This window comes from Copidosoma floridanum, unplaced genomic scaffold (assembly GCF_036245765.1).
Source record: "Copidosoma floridanum isolate Cflo_tuat_1 unplaced genomic scaffold, Cflo_Japanese_pri ptg000013l, whole genome shotgun sequence".
NCBI classification, from domain to species: Eukaryota; Metazoa; Arthropoda; class Insecta; order Hymenoptera; family Encyrtidae; genus Copidosoma; species Copidosoma floridanum.
This window is the reverse complement of record NW_028321890.1, coordinates 31,130,675-31,151,054: the sequence shown is the minus strand read 5'-3', so window position 1 is coordinate 31,151,054 and position 20,380 is coordinate 31,130,675. Positions and strand designations below refer to the sequence as shown.

General features: G+C 44.5%; 4 protein-coding genes across 6 annotated transcripts; 1 reads left to right on the top strand and 3 right to left on the bottom strand.

Annotated features, from left to right (window-relative positions):
• Positions 1-350: 350 nt before the first annotated feature.
• On the bottom strand, positions 351-4,469 carry LOC106637593 (uncharacterized). Its single transcript, XM_014350432.2, has 3 exons — positions 4,379-4,469; positions 2,541-2,940; positions 351-1,036 (listed from the first exon to the last, which is right to left on the bottom strand). The coding sequence occupies exons 1-3, from the start codon at positions 4,413-4,415 to the stop codon at positions 541-543; spliced, it is 933 nt and encodes a 310-aa protein (XP_014205918.2). The 5' UTR covers positions 4,416-4,469; the 3' UTR covers positions 351-540.
• On the top strand, positions 3,432-8,274 carry Qbp-1 (Queen brain-selective protein-1). 2 transcript variants are annotated; one of them, XM_089591770.1, is made up of 4 exons: positions 3,432-3,529; positions 6,813-6,920; positions 7,064-7,202; positions 8,017-8,274. In XM_089591770.1, the coding sequence occupies exons 2-4, from the start codon at positions 6,844-6,846 to the stop codon at positions 8,209-8,211; spliced, it is 411 nt and encodes a 136-aa protein (XP_089447896.1). In that variant the 5' UTR covers positions 3,432-3,529; positions 6,813-6,843; the 3' UTR covers positions 8,212-8,274. The 2 variants fall into 2 exon arrangements, with proteins under 2 accessions (XP_089447896.1, XP_014205923.1); XM_014350437.3 differs by having other exon boundaries at positions 3,432-3,663.
• Positions 8,275-9,095: 821 nt separating this feature from the next.
• On the bottom strand, positions 9,096-11,230 carry LOC106637598 (uncharacterized). 2 transcript variants are annotated; one of them, XM_089591771.1, is made up of 2 exons: positions 10,994-11,230; positions 9,096-10,502 (listed from the first exon to the last, which is right to left on the bottom strand). In XM_089591771.1, exons 1-2 carry the CDS (start codon positions 11,162-11,164, stop codon positions 10,332-10,334), a joined length of 342 nt encoding a protein of 113 aa, XP_089447897.1. In that variant the 5' UTR covers positions 11,165-11,230; the 3' UTR covers positions 9,096-10,331. The 2 variants fall into 2 exon arrangements, with proteins under 2 accessions (XP_089447897.1, XP_014205924.2); XM_014350438.2 differs by having other exon boundaries at positions 9,097-10,505.
• Positions 11,231-13,872: 2,642 nt separating this feature from the next.
• On the bottom strand, positions 13,873-20,121 carry LOC106637478 (uncharacterized). Its single transcript, XM_014350275.2, has 4 exons — positions 20,036-20,121; positions 15,749-19,364; positions 15,584-15,684; positions 13,873-14,850 (listed from the first exon to the last, which is right to left on the bottom strand). Exons 2-4 carry the CDS (start codon positions 19,305-19,307, stop codon positions 13,873-13,875), a joined length of 4,638 nt encoding a protein of 1,545 aa, XP_014205761.2. The 5' UTR covers positions 19,308-19,364; positions 20,036-20,121.
• Between the last annotated feature and the right edge of the window lie 259 nt (positions 20,122-20,380).

Below are 20,380 nucleotides of genomic sequence, written 5' to 3'. Positions count from 1 at the left end.
TTAAAATGTTTAAAAGAATTTTGTATTATTTCCTGATGGTATTAAATGGTATTATTAATTTTTAAACATTAAACACGTACAATTTTAAAGGAGCAGTATATGTATATCCTATACCAAACAAATCTTTGTTTTGCTTAAAAATTTTTTTTAACCGCTTCTAGTTCGATTCTATTCGGTTTTCGATCGCATCTATCCGTATTATATATACACAATTTTTAATAACAGCCACCAACGATTCTACGTATAGCTATGTATATATATACAAAATCGGTTCTGACCCTTATTGATGATGATGATGATGTACTCGATTATTTTGAATGATTCATCGATCTCGTTCATCCGCAACTGCAACGAATAATAATAATAATAAACGTTCGATGGGGAGAATCAAGCATAGTGGCCGGTTGCAACAACGATTTGAAAAAAAGTGTCAAACAGAAGCAAAAACGTTTGATACGCATAAAATATACACCTAGTACGTGTTTATAAATATAATAATGGTAAGAAAGAGATGAGGATCCATAGGTTCATGTAGGGCGTCTAGGCAAAAACAAAGGGGCGCTTGCACAGCGGACAAACGTCGGTATTTTTCAAGCACTGGCGCAAGCAGGTGTCGTGAAACAGGTGGTGGCACGGGGTGACCCGGGCCCGGCTCATCGCCGAGAGGCAGACCGCGCAAACGTCGTCGAACTCGCGTATCTCGGCCCTCGTGGCGCGCCTGTACCTCGAGAGTACCCGGCGTTCCTTGATCAGGGCCGGCCACTGGGTGCGCGCGAGCTCCTTGCCACGGAGCACCACGTTCAGGTAGAACGACGCGAAGAGGAAGCGCCAGGGGGCGACTGGCAGGAGGAGGAGGACAAAGAGCCCCGAGAGAGACACCGTGAACAGCCGGAGTACCAGTGGCCCGTACAGGTGCTCGAGGCTCTCGAGTGTGTCGAGCTCCAGGTGGCTCAGCGCTGACGGGAACATGCTCGCGAACACCTTCTCCGTGGCCATGTAGTAGCTCAGTGTTAGGAATACGTAGACCAAGGATGGCCTGCGAACAGTACAATTACATATATATATATATATATATATATATATATATATATATATATATATATATATATATATATATATATATATATATATATATATATATATATATATATATATATATATATATATATATATATATTATGATGTATGGTGTTTTTTTTTTTTTTTTTTTTTCCAATTAACCCTTCATGCGTGTATTTTGTATCAATTATGGCGTTCTGTAAAACGGTTCTAATTAGCTGAGAACTTCTGTGCTGTTGATTTTCGAATATTTATGTGTTAATTTAAGCGGGATTATTAAAGAATTTAAAAAGAGCGTACAAAAAATCTGAGTAATGGTACTTTTTTTGGCAATTCTGAAGCCCCAAATGGGAGTTTGGCTCATCTACGTAGGCGCTATAAGCCGCTAAAAATTGAATTTTTAAACGCTTCGCGTTGCGGTAGTGACATTTTGGACCATTTTTTTACACTCAATAACGGCCACGCAAAAAATTGTTTTTTGTCAAGTCACCCATATATACGTTCCGTAGTACGCGTATTGTCGTGCGTAAATAGCTTTAAAACATGGAAATTTACCGTATCCGACGAAATTAAAAATTAGCCACGCGTGTACATATACATATATATACGTATTATCTCAGCGGAGGGGAAATCAAGTGTTTTGTGATTATTTGTACATTCAGAATAACACCGGGCATGATTACAAAATTGATGAGCCGTAAAAAACAAGTTAAGATTATTGGTCCGAATTAAATAACGAGATGAATACGCACATATATATATATATATGTGCGTGTGTGTGTGTGTGTGTGTGTGTAAAGAGAGACAAGGACATCGTGAGCGAGACCCCGCTAGTGGTATACTTGTAATTTTATGTAGGTACACGGTAGTACATACACAATCTATGGAATTACAACGATTATGTCAAAAAAAAAGACATACAAATGCACCTACGTTGGGTACACATGGCAAAATACGTGAAAAATATGTGTGCTTCAATACACGGAAGCTAAATAAAATTTTCGAAATCACGTCTCGAGCTATAGAAACTTTTTGGCCGGCACTAATCGTGCAATCTCTTGAAAAGTTAATAATGTTAATAATACAGGCATATTTGTTTCAAAACGATTAAAAACGAATTATGGTAATAAAGAAAAAGTACATGAAATTTCTTGATTATATGATTCTAAGAAGCCCCAAATGAGCTCTAATTCTGGGACTTCTTATCACAGTGGAAGCCATTTCGCATGCACATTTTTAAATTTTAACCGGCGAATCGATAATTTATATATATATATATATTTCTAACGAAAAAAAAAGTTTGCATGAATCATCATGTTTGGACAGCGAAGCCAAGCGCAAAATACACACACATTTTTCCAGGTAAGCAGTATATACCTCGAGACCTCTGGTTTTGAGAAAACAAAAATGGTGTATAATAATGAGTGACGATGGAAAAAGAAAAGAAAATTCAAGCACGAAAGCGTTGGATGGTGTCGCACTTGTAGTCGTGAAGAGCCTGCTCGAAGGAAAAAACGAGGAGGGTAAAGACGAGGGTGATGAAAAAAGTGACGGCCTTGGTCCACTCGAGGACGAGTTTGGTGGCGGACATGGCCAAATGCCGTACGCTCGAGGTGGCGGTTAGAGTGACGTAGGGCGACCAATCGCCCTTGGACGCGAGTTCCCTCACGTAGCCGAAACAGTAGGCCAACACGTTGTAGAACATCAGGGTGTACAGGCAGTTGAGCTTCCGAGGCGGACCTGCCGGTAGGAGCAATCGATCGGCCAGCGCCATAAAGGCCAACTGCTCGGCAAGGGCCGAAAAGTTCCGCATCCGCAGGAGCTCCTCCTCCGCCCTCTCGAGCGGCTCGTACAACCTCCTCAGCCAACTACGCCCCAAATCTGCCAAACTCCCGAAAGCATCAATTAATACACGTGCGACCCTTAAAACTAAACTATATATACATGTCTCAATTATTACAACGGGGGAGGGGGCGGTCGTTATAAAATGCGTAATCATCTCGCGCGTCTTTCAATCATCGTCACCCGTTCACGGCCAAGAGCCGTCACGGGCCGAATTTACATATTAATTGTTTCACCGTGGACTGATCGACCGATGGGGGGGTTGTAAAATATTAAAAACTTCACAAATATATACATGTATAACGCGTACTCGTCACCGGCTGTTGTGGCCGATTACATCAAAAAGGCTGTCACGGGTAGTCGCGTTGGCGTGGCAACTCTCGTCTCTATCCCTCGCCGACGAGAGAGAGAGAGGGGGAGTCCATTACGTTCGTATACGTCGGTGTGTCCTCCTCCGCGCGATCGGCACGGAAAGGGAGATATAAATACGGGGCTCGACTCCTGCGACTCGTCCACTACGTCCGCGAGTACATCCGGTGGCTGTATACCCTGCATCTACGCGGCTTATATACCGATCACGCGCGCCGAGACCAGTGCCGGTGTATATACGCACTTCAACTTGCGATCCGTAGGTATAACGACTAAGCTCTCTTTATCCTGTCTCACGGCACGAAGTCAATATATACGGTTGTGCATACACATATAATATACGCCGATCGTTGGTCAACTTGGCTTTGCCGACACCGATTTCTCCACCATCAGGTAAATATATACGTACATATATACTGTAGGGTCTTTTTGGGTTTTTTTTTTTTTTTTGTCATCCCGACCTTGTACATACATCTACGGAATAATAAATACATGTACATGTGGTGTCACGCATTATGTATATAGGATCTTGTTTTCGCAATCCACCTGTGCGTACCTTATTATATTATGGTACTGTCGAGCGAGAAGAAGATCGGTAAATCCAAAACACACCGATTTCACAACGAAACTCGTGTTTTCTTTTTTCTCGCGCAATTCAAAATTAACTCCGTGTTTGTTTGTTTTTGAAAGCCTAGGTATATGCTCAATACATTTTTACACGTACGATAGATCGACAGCTCTCGAAATGATTGTCTTTTTCTCGAGCTATCATTCCATAGAGTTACTCGAACCGTGTACGGAATTGCCGGGAAAACAAAGCCGGTGCCATCTAATAAAAAAAAACAGTAATAATAATAATAGTAATGAAAAATGAATGAAAGACAGAGGGTATGTAGAGATTGTTTCCCGCGGTTCCGAAAAACTGTCGGGGCAAACAGTCGGAGAGCATATACGAGCCACGCGGGTTTGTCGGAAACCATGTAAATACGAATTGACGCTATCAATTAGCGCGCACTGGACCACGCAAAGCCATACATTTATGTATGCAAAATACACCTGCACTTGCAAAGTATGTCCAAGGGGGAGGGGGTCATTGTTGGACGCGTACCTTGGACCTCGGCGATGCTGCCGCGAACCGCTTCCATTCTCTCGTCTATCGCATTTCCAAGTCACAGAGCGTATACGTGTATATGTGTGTACCATAGGTGTAATAGAGTGCGCCAGCCACGCTATTTCTAGAACTTTTGCTCAGCCAACGCGCTCGCGTACTCTCGGGTCAATTGCAGGCTTCTTGTATCTTCGCCACCGCGCGCTACGACAGTACAATTTTCCTAAAGCACTTTTGGACGCACGTATCCTCGGTATACTCGCGCGGTGCCCCTTCGAAATTTTATAGGTGTAATCAAAAAATTGTTTGAAAATAAACGCGAGCGCGGTTGCGGGAAAGCGCGTGTCCCGCGACGCACTAAGTAGCCGCAGTTGCCGAGAGAGCGCATAGACCTGACGCTCGGAATCGACGGAATCGCGCCTGCAAAACTGCTATAAATAAAAAGCACACGGGCGCAAAATCGTCATCGGATTTTTACCCACGTGTATATAGGTATAAGCTGTTTGTGCCCGTTATTGTTTGTTTGTTCGAGTGTTGGGTTGGTTTTTTTTTTTTTTTTTCTCGATTTTTCTTGACTTTGATCAAAACAGCGGTGTTGGTCGAAATTTTTGTACATCTCGACTATAGTTTTTTCGTCGAATCAATACGACAATGAACGTCACCAGGAAAAAGTTGTCGCCCAAAGTTTGCGGCAACAATAATACTTTTTAAAAAAATACCTACGTTATCAGGAGCCATTAGAGCGGCGTGCGATTTCTTTCTTTCTTTGTTTGTTTGGTTTTTATTTTTTTTTTATTTTAATTAGCGTGAATATGTGATCAAATATCGAGAATTCCGACTTCGTCATCGAAGAGCGAGTATATTATGTTGTATGCACCGAGGGACGCTATAACTTGACGTCATTTGGTCGTCGAGTGTACTATACACGTGTATATAGATTCTCGGTAACTATCAACGATAAACTATACTATACGTATTAATTCTGATAGCCACTTGTGTGTATACTTAATGAGGTTTCGAAAACTTTATTTTACCGATAAGCTGTATTTTCAAGAAAAAGATTATAGTGTCCATCGTATTGTTTCCCAATTGTTTTGACTAAATAGTCTTGTTTTCAAAGTTAATTGTACATTTTTGTAAACAGCGCCGATTCAAGTTTAGATTGACAGGACGATTCGAAGGATCGGTAAGCGCGTAGGGAGAGAGAAAAATCGGTATGGTCGGCGTTGGCTTATCGGCGCGCGCCCTCGGGGTGCGGAGAGGCACTCGTGCATTACCAGAGTTTAACAATCGCGTGGTCGGGGGTACATAGAGAGCGACGATATTTTAACGCTCTCTTGTTCCGCGAATGCTAAGTATTTTCGGCGAACGGTTGGAGGAGAGTCTTGTGACGGGCGCTTCATTACGTATGCGACGAATATTTGACTTCACCATTGTATGTATTAGGTATATACACCCGGCACTACAACGATTCGCGGACAGGTGCATCAATTTTTTTTTCATTTTCCAATCCACTCGATGGTAAATCAGCGAACTAATTAAAAAATTCGGTGCAAAAATTAACGTCCGCAAGGCCATTAGCCTGCGGAGCTAAAAAGCACAAGCTCATGTATCTATCTGTACATACATGTGTATGTATATGTAAGAAAATTTCCGATAAGTGAAAAATTCCCCCGGCGACTAGTACGACTTATCGCACGATTAGTGGTGCATGCGCGTGTATATATATATAGAGAGCAAAAATCGAAGATAAAAAAAGAAAATAAATTAACAATTGTTGGGTAGCTACAAATTAATGTCCCTTTTTCAAATGGGGTCAATGTCTCGTTATCGCTGCTGATTCACATAATTGTTCCTGTATAGTATATAATATATACCGTCTTGCATTGATGCATTATTAAGTCGGCGTTGCCGCCGAAAGTTTCCGCGTGGAATTTCAGAGCTTGCCAGATATTGTGGCCAAGTGTATACGAGCGAGTCCACAACAAAATTTTCCGCATTCGTTCCTCATTTTTTAGCAATAATTATTTGGCTCGCAATGCCCTTTTTTTATTTTTCATGCAATTGTTATAACTACGCGTATCATCTATGTGGAGGTAATTTTTGCATGTAAATTGCGGAAAAACGGTGTCACCTCTACTGAAATCCGCGTTGACGAGATTTTTTTTCCTCGTAGGGCGTGACATTTCGAGGGTGTACCTAAAAAAAAAGATTTTATTAAAAAACGGGGGTTGAATTCGGGATATTTTTAGTGGATTTACTCATATTACGTGTACTTCCCTGTACTCCCTCACGTGCGGCTGTTGTGCACATTGCAGTAACCGCAGAGACAGAGAGAGAGAGAGAGAGAGAGAGAGAGAGAGAGAGAGAGAGAGAGAGATAAATCAGAGCTGAGCTGCCGACACGAGAATAAGCTTTCATTTCTGGTTTTCAGTGGCAAGGAGATCAGAGCAAACAGCGCAAAGATGCCAGTCTCCAGGAACACGTGCTGCTTAACCCTCGTTGTACTCCTCGTCCTCTTGCTTCGTGACGCGCTCACACTGTGAGTATACATAATATTTTTATTTTTTTTATTTTTTCAATTTTCATACTTTTTTCGCTTAGCGCATAGCAAAGTACCGATTTATCGGTATCTCCCTTTATACTTACCGATTTATCGTCTAATGGTCTTAAACATTTGGGCAGCTCGATTGGACGTCCTTACCCTACCATAATCGAACGCTCCGAGCAGAGGTCAGAGTGCGAGAGCTGCGCTGGCGAGTGCGACAAGTGCAAGTACGGCCACGCGTTTTCGAGATTCTGTGGCGTAGAAGAGTGCCTCAAGGTAAATACATACTTATACCTTGTACATATTTTGTAGTTTTTTTTCAAAATACTTGGGCATATCCTTGGTTCAATTAAAAAAAAAAACAATTTTTTTTGTTTTTAATTTACACGTACACATACATCGCGTTGATGAAAAAAAAAAAAACATTTTAAATTTCAATTGGTTGCATGTCCATATTATTTAACAGTAGTAATAGTAATTGTTGTTGTTGTTGTTCATGTTGTTGATGTAATTGTTTTGACGGACTTTTATCTTGGATATGAATGCGGATGAAGGCAGATCTTCCCGGAAAATTTTCACTCTCGACAATAATACAATTAAATTACGAAGAATGTACACGTAGGTGGTATATCTGTTTGTTCGGGATAAAATTGTTTGGTGCAAAAAAAAAAAAAAAAAAAAAAATTTACGGACACGATCGCTTTGTAAAAGTATACAAACATTCTTGCGATTTCACCTTAAAATTGGAGGAGGGGGTTGAAGAAATTTTCTAATGTTGAAGCAAAGGTATAGTCCTAACAATTTTTCGCGATGTGAGTACTATTGAGTTCCGAAACAACATCGGTATCACATGATTGGTGTATGATTGCACGCAATCGACGGAAAAATTATTAAAAAAAAAAAAAAAATCGATATAAATTCACAAAGAATCAGCAACAACAGTTATACTTCTATTGCACTTGTGCCGACAAATGCAACAGTCGTGCCTTATGTAATACATGACAAAGCGAATAAGTACTTATATATGTATATGTACGTGTCGGCTTTGAACTCGAACGACGATTAGTCATAAAAACCAACTTAATTACAGGGTCCCGGTGAATCGTGCGGTGGCATGCGCAACAAGTACGGCGAATGCGGTGACGGAATGTATTGCCGGTGCAACAAGTGCAACGGCTGCAGCAGCGACACCCTCGAGTGCCACTCGGTCGTCTGTCCGATCTACGAGACAAGGTCGGGCCATCCCGTCGCACATACCAACAGCCTCATGTTGCTCGACAAATAATGCGACGCGCACATACGATAGGTGTTTTTTCTTTTTTTTTCTTTTTTTTTTTTTTTTTTTTTTTCCTCTCAAAGGAATAGAAAAATCATCGCGCGTATGTAGCTCACTTGCGGGACTCTTGGGTTTTATTACCATGTGATTCTCCATTCCATGCGCGAGACGTTGCGTCTCACGCGCTCTAGGTTATCATTTTGTTAGTTTGAACGACTATTGTGATAGGCCGGACTGCAGGGTTTTCATTTTTTTACTTTAATTTTCTATTGGCCATCTCGTTGGCGGGTATCTGTTGGCCATCAGTTTACGATAACATAATATCAATGATCTCCGAGAACTTGGCATTTATATGAATGATTTTTTTATTATTTTTTTTTTTTTTTCTATTACATCATGGTGAATGAGTTTTAGGAAAAGTATATTTAGTTTAAGTATATATTTTTGTGCAGACAAAGGTTAGGCATTTTTACTGGCTGTGAAAGGGAAAACGGGGGAAAGAAAAAAAAAAAAAAAAAAAAATCATGTACATTATTATCATTTTCGAGCACTCGGCTGTAATTGTGAGGAAAAAATATAACGTCGTTGAGCAATGTATTATTTGTCCGATGTTTTTGTTTACTGGGACGAAAAACAGCGTCACGTTGAGCCAGTGAGACATTTTTTCTCGTTGACAGTATTTTAATTATCTAGTCAATAAATGTGCATTTAATCAATCAAATATATCGCGTTTGATTAAACTAAATATTTTTCATTCGCTTATACTATATACATGATTCCCAAGATTTTTGTCTATCGAAGATGAGTTAGTCTGTATACTGTGTATTGTACAGTATACAAATATACGTATAAACTTACATTCTTCATTTAAGGACAAGAATATAGTGTAATAACCAATAATTATGGATTCCGAATTATACATATGTATATTTATGCGTAGGAAATGATAGGAGGTACAGCCAAGAAATATTAAAATAAATCAACTTAAAAAAACTGTCAAAATAATTTTTTTATTCTATATAATGTCAATAAAAATTGCATACACATACATGAGGTTTCTTTCAATTTATTTAAAGTAAATCATATCCCAACTCTAGTTTCGTCATAAAACTCACCGGATTTGCATTAGAGCCCCAATTATATTTTTGATTCGTGCAGAATAATTAATTGCGTTTATTTAAAAAAAATACAATGTATAGTTTGTTTAATTATATATAACTTGAGTATAACGTCTTGCAATAATAACGAAAATACTTTTGAAGACTCGTCACATATAATATTTTCATTTATCCGTTTCTTTGGTCCTTATTGAAATAGTTAAAAAAATATTCATATATACATAAAAAATATTGTTTTGCAACATGTTATCCAACAATCCTAACGAATAATGTAAAACAATGCCTAAAAATCAGTGAATTGCCCAACGTACGAGTAAACTTTGTCAAATTGTACTCAATACTCGCGTCTGTTTTTGTTTATTTGGATAAAAAGTCATATTATTAAACATTGTTGACCACGTAAGTAATCTTTAATAATAAGCTACTGTTTACCGTGTGCTGTAAAATTTTTTTAACGAACGTGGACTTGAAAAAATTATCGTATGATTCGTCACTACACTATGTATAATCTTAAAAAAAAAAAATCCACATAAACATGTAATATATACGTATGTACAAGTCAGTGTAAATTAAAGCGCGGTGCATAAAACGTGATCGCTAATACTAATTACATAATCATTTATACTGTGATACAATCGTGCACATAATATGTAAGTGATACAAATGTATACAAAATCAAAAAAGAGAGGAAAAGCAAATTACCTGAACAATAAAAAGCATGACTACAAATTAATACGAGCGATGTTTAACACATCGTTGCAAGCACATGCACGAAAAATGCTCTTAAAAATCGGTTGATATCTATCCCGATCGTCTTAATATCCCTCGACATGATGAATTCCAAAATTATAGTATCGCGCATCGCTGAAAAACTTTCAAGTTCACGGCGCATCACCGGCACGCGCGACGCATATACCCATCGTGGAAATGAAGCGCGTTACTTATTGTCGTTGCCGCACCGGCAAATCAAGCCCGTGCCAATGGTGCGATGACGTCTTCCCGTGTATCGGCTCACTGTCCATTCTGCTTGAGGAGCTTTCGCGTCCTGAATCCACGGAAACCCGCCTGGATCCTGGTTGCTGCGACCTGTTCCACTTGCTGGCGCTTCCGCACGAGAAAGCCCCGCACGCCCGCCTGGATCTTGGTCGCCGATTTCTCCTCCAACGCCCTCCCCGGCTGCTCCTCCTGAAAATCATCATCGTTACAAAACAAACCCTATACGTATATATATGTTATACATCGTACGAACGCACAGCTCGCGCATTGTTTTCATTGTTTCGTGCACGCGTCGACAGCGAGGGGGGGGGGACTATTTTTAAGCTTCCGCGCGCGCGTGTCCGACCTGTTGGGGAGAAAAAGATGATGAGCTGCAAAAAAAAAAAAAAAAAAAAAAAAAGGAAGAATTTCTGGCTTATGTAGATCAGCCCTGTGTTCATCACCCCCGGCTGTATACATGAGCCGTCGAATATCGTTATTTTTTTTTTTTTTCTTCCCCCGAGCGCGTAAGGATGACTGGATCTCCATTTTTAGAAACGGAGGGAGAAGAGATGCTCGTATATTATTTTTGACGCGCAATTTTTATCTCATCCGACGCGGAGTGTCCGTGTTTTATTATATATATATACATATAAAAAAACAAAAAAATGAAGTATAGTTGATCCTATATTATGTACCATCGTGTCGTCGAGGGCGTCAGCGCCGATCTCCTTGGCCTTGCGTTCCTCCTGGAGCTGCTTGCGCACGCGGTAGCCCCGAAAACCCGCTTGGATCTTAGCCGCGGCCTTGTCGACCGGCAACTGTTGTTGCTCCTCCACAGCCGCCGCCGTTAGCTTCTCCTTCGACATTTAACTCTCGAGGAATCTACGCGCGCACCACTGTACAATCGAGTAAAACCAACACAGACACACATATAAACACACGTACACTGTGTCCTATAGTCCTCGGAGGGGTGCCGTTAATTTATATCGAGGAGGACAAGAAAAGCTGGAGCTGATGTGCCGATCGACAAAAAAAACCAACTGACCGATCGGCCGATCGTAACTCGCTCGATCATCCGTCACTAGATTTAAAATTCCTTTCTTCTCCACCCCCTCAATAACCGCTGGTATTTATGGACGGATTGTTTTATTTATTTTTTTGTTTTTTCAATCTCTCGTCCCAACAGGGAGGAAAAGCGCGATAATGCCAAAACACTCGATGGATCGACAAAGAGGCACGCCAACGCGCTCTCGGAGCAGTTTTAACCCCCTCGCGCGAGCTCTCTCGATCCGCGCGATTGAATGAGCCGCTCCTTATTCGTATATACGTTCATATAACGACTCCCTCCCTCTCTCCCTCTATCTCCGATGTACAGCCCTACTAGGAAGATAATCTAAGCCCGCCACCATCCATATATACACGCACCACATCGCGCATCGGCCAGTGTGTTGAACAGATCGGCTTCCCCACCCTCGCCTTTTCCATCCCGCCACCGAGCCTATTAATATCTCTCTTACGCGCGTGTGTTGCTTGATTTTATACACATTACACCTTCAACCATCAACCTCTCTCTATATATATATATATACGTGTGTGTGTGCATGGAGCTAGTTGCGCGTCACGCGCGAGCACAAACCCACGCGACTTGCGGGGCGGGGGGGGGGAGGCCCGTAGGTATAACATCATGCAGAGAGCAACCACGTCACCGAGAGCACATACACATATATAGGTCTCTCTCTCTCTCTCTGTCCGATGATGCCAAACATCAGCCGCGCAATTTCCGCCCCGGCGTTTTAGCTAAATCCATCCGACCGAAATTTTGCACCATCAGCTATATCCCAGCGGCTCTTACTCCAACATCGTCGTATTTTCCCTCTATGACGTTTTGCAACTTTAGCCATTCATACCTTTGCGACGATATACATAATGATGTACACAACGCTATACGTGCCTATACCAAAACTCTTTTATCTCGATCTCTGATTGCCGAGCTTTGCTAAGTATATAAATTGCAATTACGTGAATAGCGTACACAGTACAGGTACAGAGCGACATAATATATATACATATAAACGCCGATCTGTCTGTCCATGTACCTAATATAGCCGTCGACTCCTCTGTTATTTACGTAAAGGTGCCATTTATGGCCGATCCCCCAAATACCGATCTATGCGTATATATGTGTACGTCTCTCCGATCGTGAATGTTTGAGTTGTCGATCAACGCATCGGCTATACGAGAACGTAGGAGGAAAAACAGGTCGGGATAAAAGTATCGTGGCACTTTTTTCGGTCCCAAACATTATATTTACACCAGCTTCTTTTCGTGTGAGACGCAGATTTTTCTTGTACACGAGAGAGTTGAAATGTATGGAAAAATCGGTTATCCAATATCTGCGGCAAACGCGCTCGGTTACGTTTGAGGACAATTATACGCTTAATTAAAACTAAAGAGCGTAGAGTACCATCTCTTGAGCCATTTATATACTTGACAATTGCCAGTGTTGTTCTCCATCATGATGAGCAATTAAAGCTAACGGGTGAAGAAATAAAAGACGATATACGCATAAAGTGATTTTTTTTTTCTTTCTTGTTTCTACATCCTTCTCCTTTTATTTCTTTATTTTTGTCAGAGAATAAAACTGTTTTTCTCCTCGTCATCGTCACATTTGATTGTATTGCATGTTGTATGTCATTTACAGTACATATCGTGTATACATATACTGATTCGCATATTTATATATATATATATTTGTGGTAAAATATTGTTTATATACATTTAAAAGTTAATTCATATATGTACTACGTAGGTGGGGTTCAGAATCTTAAAACTGATCTACCGATAGAGTCTAATAATTAGAGATACAGCTCGTGTGGGATGGTGGTATTTAAAACTTGGCTAAAATAACTGTATATAAGTAAAAGAAGCTCCTAGGAATAATTTTAAAGCCAACAATCTAATATAACGTAAAATATTTTCTTGTTCATATATCGTATACGTAATTAGATTTGTATATATATTGACTAGAGATTGTATGTAAATATTATAGGGAAGCAACGTTCATTGGAGCGTAAAAGCTTCTATCGTGTACAGTACAGTAAAATTAATTTCTACTATAGGAACAAAAATCACAGCATGTCTCTATAATATAACGTGTGAGAAAAAGACAAAAAAAATCCAATCTTGAGCACATTAATAACTAATTCCGTGATGATATATGACGATTTTTTGATTTCTACGCATTAAAATCGTATAAATAAAGTTTCACCGCGTACTGTTATGTAGCGTAACGGAGCATCTATAGAATGCACGCGAGCGCTCGCTAATAAGCGCGGCTGTACGCGGGTACAAGAATGTTGACGAGTCTTCGATTTCGGGAGTGCTTTTTCGGTCCCTCTCGACGTTGCACGCGCTCATCAATCTTTCGGCTAAATTTAGAAGAGAAGAAAAGATTAAACACACCACGGAGATGATATATATATATATATATCGAGGCTCGATTCAACGATGCAACTTGATAAAAAAATCGTGGTATGTTGTTGCCGTAAGTGCGCAAGACGTGATGGAAAAACGTCTAACTTTCATCGGTTGTTTTCTCGCTCGCTTGCCGTAGCTCCGATTGTTCCTCGGTCTCCCTCGTTGACGTGGCTTTGCCTCCACTTTTAGAATCATCCCGTCCGACTTGCGTCACCGCTCCTTCCGTCGATCCATCACCGAACGGCCGAGCATCAGAGGCAGCTTTCGAGCTTTTGACCTCCTCCTCCTCCTCCTCTTTTTTGGCGACGCTTCTCAACATACCCCCACACTCGTTGATGTTGTTTTTGGGAGTATGCGAAGAATCCACCTTGCGCCGCTCGTCGGACAACAGGTCGTCGCTCGACTCTGCTGACTCGCTGGCCACGGGGGTCTCGTCGCTACGCCCCGAATTCGACGACTCGCCCGTGGCTTTGAGCCCCTCCTCGTCGAGACTCGTTATTTCCTCGATGACGGCGCCCTTGGGGCTGCTCGGGCCGGCGGAGGCCTCGTTGAACACGTCCTCGACGCTGGTTATAAAGTTCAAGTAGCTGCTCTGCAACATCATGGTCTGAGCGTCCCTGGGGAGGAGCACCACGTCGACGAACGGCCTGGCCGGGGCGACCATGGGCCCGAGTAGAATTTTGCTCAGCAGCTGCTCGACGCTCGGTTTGGGGCCCAACGGCTCCTGGGAATCGGTATCGGAGCTGGTTGCCCCCTTGGCGTCGTTGGCCCCGATCGCGGGAGCGACCTTGAGCCCGAGGTCGAAAATCGGCAGGGCGATGCAGTCGTGGAACTCCCCGGTGTGTTGGATATTGCCCTCCACGAAGGGTTTTTCCAGCGGGACTCCAGGTGTGGTCGCGCTGTCTTGCACCAGTGCGCTCTCGCGGGTGAGTCTCTGGCGGGACTTTTTCTGCAGGTCCGACACGGACTTGGTCAGGCCCACGACGGTCAGTAGGTCCAGTATCGACGCGTCCGACCGGCCGGATCTCGCCGAGTCGGTTTTCACCGTTGCTACGTCCTCGTCGAGTTGCTCGACCTGCAATTTGGCAAAGAAGAGCACGTATCTTTATGTAACTCATCATTCAAAATTTAATTTTAATCACACGTATTGCCATTTATTTTCCATTTTTTTTTTTTTTTTTTTTTTTTTTTTTTTCATCATATATTTTCAATAATTACCGAGAAAAAATCTGAAATAGAAATATGTGCCTTTTCATATTATACATATTTTGACCTTCCAACCAAAATAGGCCACTATGCGTATATAATAATATGTACGCACGCGTGACGTCATTCGACGCGTTGCACCGACAGAGGCAAATCTAAACTGAATGATGAACGAAAATGACTGCAATCAGTTTTTTCATACTTATACATGCATGTTTATATACGTGTGTGCACGTAAAGTTTGCACGGCCAACCGATAAATAATATTATTTAGATGTGCGCGAATCGTTGTTGATATTCACTCTCCGAAGTTGATCAACATTTTTTCTTGTTTTAATCGTTGTTTTCTATTTTTGGATTGGCATCTTCGGTATGCAATGTTCATCGAAATTCCACACCTATTGCACGCACGCACGCACGCACGTATACTAAAATAAAGTAATCAAACTTCATCTCGGAGTCTCTTAATTTTTGTGTTTTTCTTTTCAAGTAGGGTGTACCAGATTGCCGCGGAGCAACATATATATGTATACAATGTGCGTCAAGCCATATAGTTACGGTGACTCGTGATGTTAAGCAGGAAAAAAAAAAAAAAAACTCACCGTAGGCTCGCTCTCCTGAATAGACGGAACGCTATTCAGCGTGGAACTGCGAGCTTGAGTGCTACTAACTAGGCGACGGCGCGTCAGGAATCCACGAATACCTGAAAATTCAGTTAAATGTAATCAACATAATATATAATTATCGTCGAAGCCAACGAGACGCACCAGCTTGTATTTTCGTAACCGCTGATAAGAAAGAGCTGCTGCTCGAGGAAGAAGCGGCTAAATTTTCAGGCGTTCCAGCGGCGTTATCCACGCCATCATCGGAAGATTTGTCGTACGTGGCCTGCCTCTCGATCTTTCTCCTCCTCTCGTCACCTCGGCTCTCTTCTCGCCCAACGTCGGTCTCTTCGCTCGGATTTTCCTGCGCACGATCGGCATCGTTTGTCTCAATCGACGGATCAATCGAGTCGAGCTGTTGTTGTTCCTCCGTACATTGACACGAGCCCGATGAGCTGCAGCGACGGCAAATGCGATGATCCTCGGCCAATTGCTCGGTGTTCCGATCATTGGCATCATCGATGACACCCTTCCCCTCGTCTTCATTGTTTTCGTTACCAGAGCCGCGGCTCGTCACCTCCTCCTCCTCCTTCTCCTCCTCCACCCTCGGTTCCTCTGACTTGCTCGCTGGTGACTCCAAATTGGCCGATCTCTCGCTATCGTTGTTTTCCATCCGCAAAGTGGTCTCCGTCGTTGTTTTTATCGTTTGCTCGCTCACATTGACAACAGAGCTATTCACGCCCTCGCGTTCTTGGGCTTTGGCGACAACAGCCTTGTTCGTTGCGCTCGTCGCTGTTACTTTTTCGTCCACCACCAACCGATTGCTGGTAGTCGTGACTGTTGCTCGCGATTCCTCGACGTAGTTCTTGGCCACCGTCGTTTCTCCAGCCTCCAGAGCCGAGTCCAACGATTGTTCCTCGTTCCCGACGCAGCTCTTTTCGTCCAAAGTCTCGCCGATCTTTTCGCTGTCCCGATCGCCGACCATTCGACTCTTCGCCACGGCAGAACCACCTCGGCCCGAGAGCTCTTCGGCGACGCTCGTGGACGAGCACTTTGTGCGCTCCGAGTCGACCAGTTCCCCCAGTGCGTTGTTGCAGCCGCTGTCCCTCCAATGGTCCGCCTCGAGCGAAGAGACGGTCAGATCCGGGAGCGAGTCCAAGTTCAGCTCCGGGACGATCGGCAGGCTCAGTTGGTCGAATACCGCGCTTGACCGATCCGAGTCCCCCATCGACTCCGCGGGTTGCACGTACTCGACCTCGTTGCCCCCGTTCCCTAAGATCTCCTCCAGAGAGCTCGTCACGACCTTGAGCACTTCCTCGTCCTCCGAATCTGGGGCGGTTTCCTCCCGTATCAAGCCCAAGTCTTGCCGAGCCCGCACCGCGTTCCCATCGACCCCCGAACTCTCGTGCATCGACCGCTCCGTCATTGGTTGCGGTGACGATGATGATACGAGGGTCGCGTACACCCGCTCGTCTTCTTCGAGCTGCATCTGCGACAAGGACGTCTCCGAACCCGGGCTCGGGGCCCTGTCGGGTATTATCACCGTGGTCACGTTGTCCGGGATCTCGTACGGCGAGCCCTCCGTCAGTATGTACGAATGCGGGGACAAAACCAGCCTAGCATCCTCGCTCTTCCCACGTCCCTCGTTCTCCTCCAGCTTGCTTCTCTCGACTTTGGGAACTGGAATCCCCCGGTTTTCATCGTCAGCGTTGCCACCTTCCACCCCCGCATCCTTATTACCCCCCGGTTCTTCAACTTCCCGGGGTGCGCCGATCCTCGTGGCCGTGGCGCCCACCTCCTCGTTTTTCGCGTCGATGATGGTCTCGATCCTTCGCCCCGCGTCCTCCAGCTCCTCCAGTTTCCGCCTGATCCCGTCCCCGTCAGTTGCCACCGCCACCGCTTGACCATCCAATATCCGCTCTATCCGCTTCTCGGACTCTTGGATCTCCAAGAGCTTGTCCTGCATGCCCGAGCCAGCTCTGCAGTCCTCCTGCAACAAGACGCCTTCGATGCGCTTCTGGGCGTCCTGGATCTCCAACAACTTGGCCTTCAACGTCTCGGGTGGCTCGAGCGAGTCCGGCCTTTGCTCGTCGTCGTGGTCCACCAGCGGGTCCGGCGTCACGTTCAAGCTGTCATGGAACACCTCCTCCTCCTCCTCAGCCCCGTTGAGCTTGGCCGAGAGGTGGTTCTTGGGGCCAATGTCCGAGTTGAGGGAGTCCGGGGTCACAGGGGAGCTCTGGGGGGGCGAGAGGGCCGGGAGAACGAGCTCGTCTGCCTTGGTCTTGGCCGACTTGGCCGACTCTGGCGAGATGGGCGGCAACACGAGGCCGTCCAAGGCACCGCGGGCCGACGCGCTTCGCGAGGACGACGACGACGACGAGGACGAAGACTTGGCGGAGGGTGGCTTCACCGCGGGCAAGGAGATCTTCGGCTCGGGGTCACCTTCGACCAGTAGCGGCTTGGTGGGCGCGTTCCTGCTCGATTGGCGCGAGAGCGGGGCGGACGACGAGGCCCGCGGGTGGCCCTCGGGGGACGGGCGCTGTTTCGCAGTGGCCCTGGCAAAGTCTGACTTGAGCGCCTCGACCTTTTCCTTGATGATCGCCGAGGTCTCGTTTATGACTTCCTGGACCTTTTCGACATAGCTCGGCGACTGGAGCTCCTCGAGGCTCGACATCCCGGCCAAACCCTGGACGGCTTGGTTTCTCGCGCGATCCATGCCCGAGGGCCGACTGCTGGCCGATGGAAGTTTGATCGGATGAGCTGCCGGTAGTGACGACCGAGAGGACGACGAGGAGGAGGAGGAGGAGGACGGTGAATTCCCGATGACAATGTCGGTCCTTTTTTTGCTTATACTGACGCTCTCGGTCGAGCGCGAGGACGACGAGCGCCTGCCCTGGCGCTCACTACGGACGATCTCGAGGCTCCTCTTGGTCGTGCTCTCCTCGGTGCTCATCGTCCTCCTCGTCGTGGTCGTCGTCGTCATTGTCGTCCTCTCGGTCGTCCTCCTTTTGCCATCCGTACCACTGCCACTGGACACGTGCACCGGGCGCTTCTCGTCGACCGTTGTCTTGTTGCTCCTCCGGTGCTTCTTCAGCTCCGTCTTTATGTCCTTAGTCAGGGGAATCTGCGACATGATCTTCGGTGGTGACGACGGTGACGACTCCTCGGAGCCTCGGAGTTTTTGGCAGCCAACGTTGTTCTCCAAACTCGCCGATCTTTGCCTGCCGGTGGTCTTTTTGCTCCTCGGCAAACCGGACATGATCGAGTCGGACCGGTTGGCGAGCTCGCGCACTTGCTCGGTGCTGATCTTCTGGCCCGTGTCCCCGAAGATGCTCCGGTGGCGCTCCAGCACCTTTGCCGTCTCGTTGAGGGACCAGCCGCTCGTCGGGCATTGCTGCCGGTGTCTCGCTGCTTCGGCGCAAGAGTGACGGTGCCGGTGCGGGCCAGCCGGGCGTTGTTCCCTGATCGCCTGGTCAATGTCCCGCAGGACCCGTTGGCTGTTGTTCTTCGTCGTCCGTTGTTTGTCGTTGCCGGTGTCGCAGTTGACGTCGTACTGTTCGCGGAGCCGAAGGAGCTTCTCGAAGTGGTGAGCCGCGAAGGAGTAGATGTTCTCGGGCCTGTGGCGAATGACCTCCCTCGTCAGGCCCTCCACCGCCGCAGCCAGTCCTTGCGGGACCTTTGGGCTCAGGAACAGGTGCTCGCTGAGCTTCGACTCCCCGAGCATACTTTTGCTGACTGTTTGCGTTATTGCACCTTTTTCTTTTCCGGCTCCTGCTACTCTCTGTAAATCGTAGAACACAAATTTTACTGACAAATAAAAATAATCTACTTGCTGGACGCGACGATCATCTATATACTGTAAAAAACGCGATATGAGAATATTATCATTATTATTATTATTATTGTTTTGCCAAAGAAAAATAACGTTTTGAAAAAAAAGTGTTCGATTTCGACAAAATTGGTGTATGAGAATTGAAAATTATAAATAATCGAGGCACACTCTTTTCCTTCTTTCTCAATCATGTGTATGTATACATCGAATGCAGTACAATTATCCTTGGTCTGCACCCTATACATATGCATATACACTTTTCCGCATGATGGATATTAAGTACTTGACGAATTAGGGCCACGATGATATATTATTACGTATATACTTGTACGTACTTATGTGTCCACTCGAGTTTTATTTTCATCATCTTAACAAACGATGTAAAAATTAGGTCCTGTGCGACAATGTTGAAAATATCATTGAATTAAACGAGTATACCTCATTTCATTGAAATACTTATGTACGTCAAAAGCGTTAAACACGTCAACTCTTGGTCGAAATGCACATTACACTTATTTTTGGTGGAAAGTAAAATTAATTGCAATATCAGATGTAGGTGTTATTTGAAATTTGAGTGATTAAAAAAAGAAAAAAATCGACAATTTACGTACTAATCTTACATCTGAGGAGTTTTTTCGCTCGGCGCACTGGCAGAACTTCGCGTTCCGCCTACACTTGTAAGGTCGATCGATTTTTAGTTTCTACGGTCGCTTGACGACGGCAGCGTAAACGACGGCATCACAAATCAAATACCCACAGTTGTTGCACGGCACGTGCGTATATTTGTCAAGTGATGTCTATACTGCGCTTGTGTACGTATATAACACTGATACGAGATACGAGTCGAAACGACGGGCATATATTTTAACATGTTCCTGCTGATTTACAATCGTTAACAATCGGGGTTGTATGAGCCAAGTACAAGGCCCATTATTTAATTGATACTTTTACAATGCAGATAATAG

Bases quoted from the DNA above. Each gene is read 5' to 3' on its own strand.
- LOC106637593 (XM_014350432.2), bottom strand. From the start codon at position 4,415: ATGGAAGCGGTTCGCGGCAGCATCGCCGAGGTCCAAG. The intron at 2,941-4,378 runs GTACGCGTCCAA...GGAGTTTGGCAG, and splicing joins CAGCATCGCCGAGGTCCAAG to ATTTGGGGCGTAGTTGGCTG. The intron at 1,037-2,540 runs GTGCGACACCAT...TACTGTTCGCAG, and splicing joins CAGGCTCTTCACGACTACAA to GCCATCCTTGGTCTACGTAT.
- Qbp-1 (XM_089591770.1), top strand. From the start codon at position 6,844: ATGCCAGTCTCCAGGAACACGTGCTGCTTAACCCTCGTTGTACTCCTC. The intron at 6,921-7,063 runs GTGAGTATACAT...ACATTTGGGCAG, and splicing joins CTTCGTGACGCGCTCACACT to CTCGATTGGACGTCCTTACC. The intron at 7,203-8,016 runs GTAAATACATAC...ACTTAATTACAG, and splicing joins GCGTAGAAGAGTGCCTCAAG to GGTCCCGGTGAATCGTGCGG.
- LOC106637598 (XM_014350438.2), bottom strand. From the start codon at position 11,164: ATGTCGAAGGAGAAGCTAACGGCGGCGGCTGTGGAGGAGCAACAACAG. The intron at 10,506-10,993 runs GTACATAATATA...GATGATTTTCAG, and splicing joins ACGCCCTCGACGACACGATG to GAGGAGCAGCCGGGGAGGGC.
- LOC106637478 (XM_014350275.2), bottom strand. From the start codon at position 19,307: ATGCTCGGGGAGTCGAAGCTCAGCGAGCACCTGTTCCTGAGCCCAAAG. The intron at 15,685-15,748 runs GTGCGTCTCGTT...CTGAATTTTCAG, and splicing joins GGTTACGAAAATACAAGCTG to GTATTCGTGGATTCCTGACG. The intron at 14,851-15,583 runs GTGAGTTTTTTT...GCCAAATTGCAG, and splicing joins TTCAGGAGAGCGAGCCTACG to GTCGAGCAACTCGACGAGGA.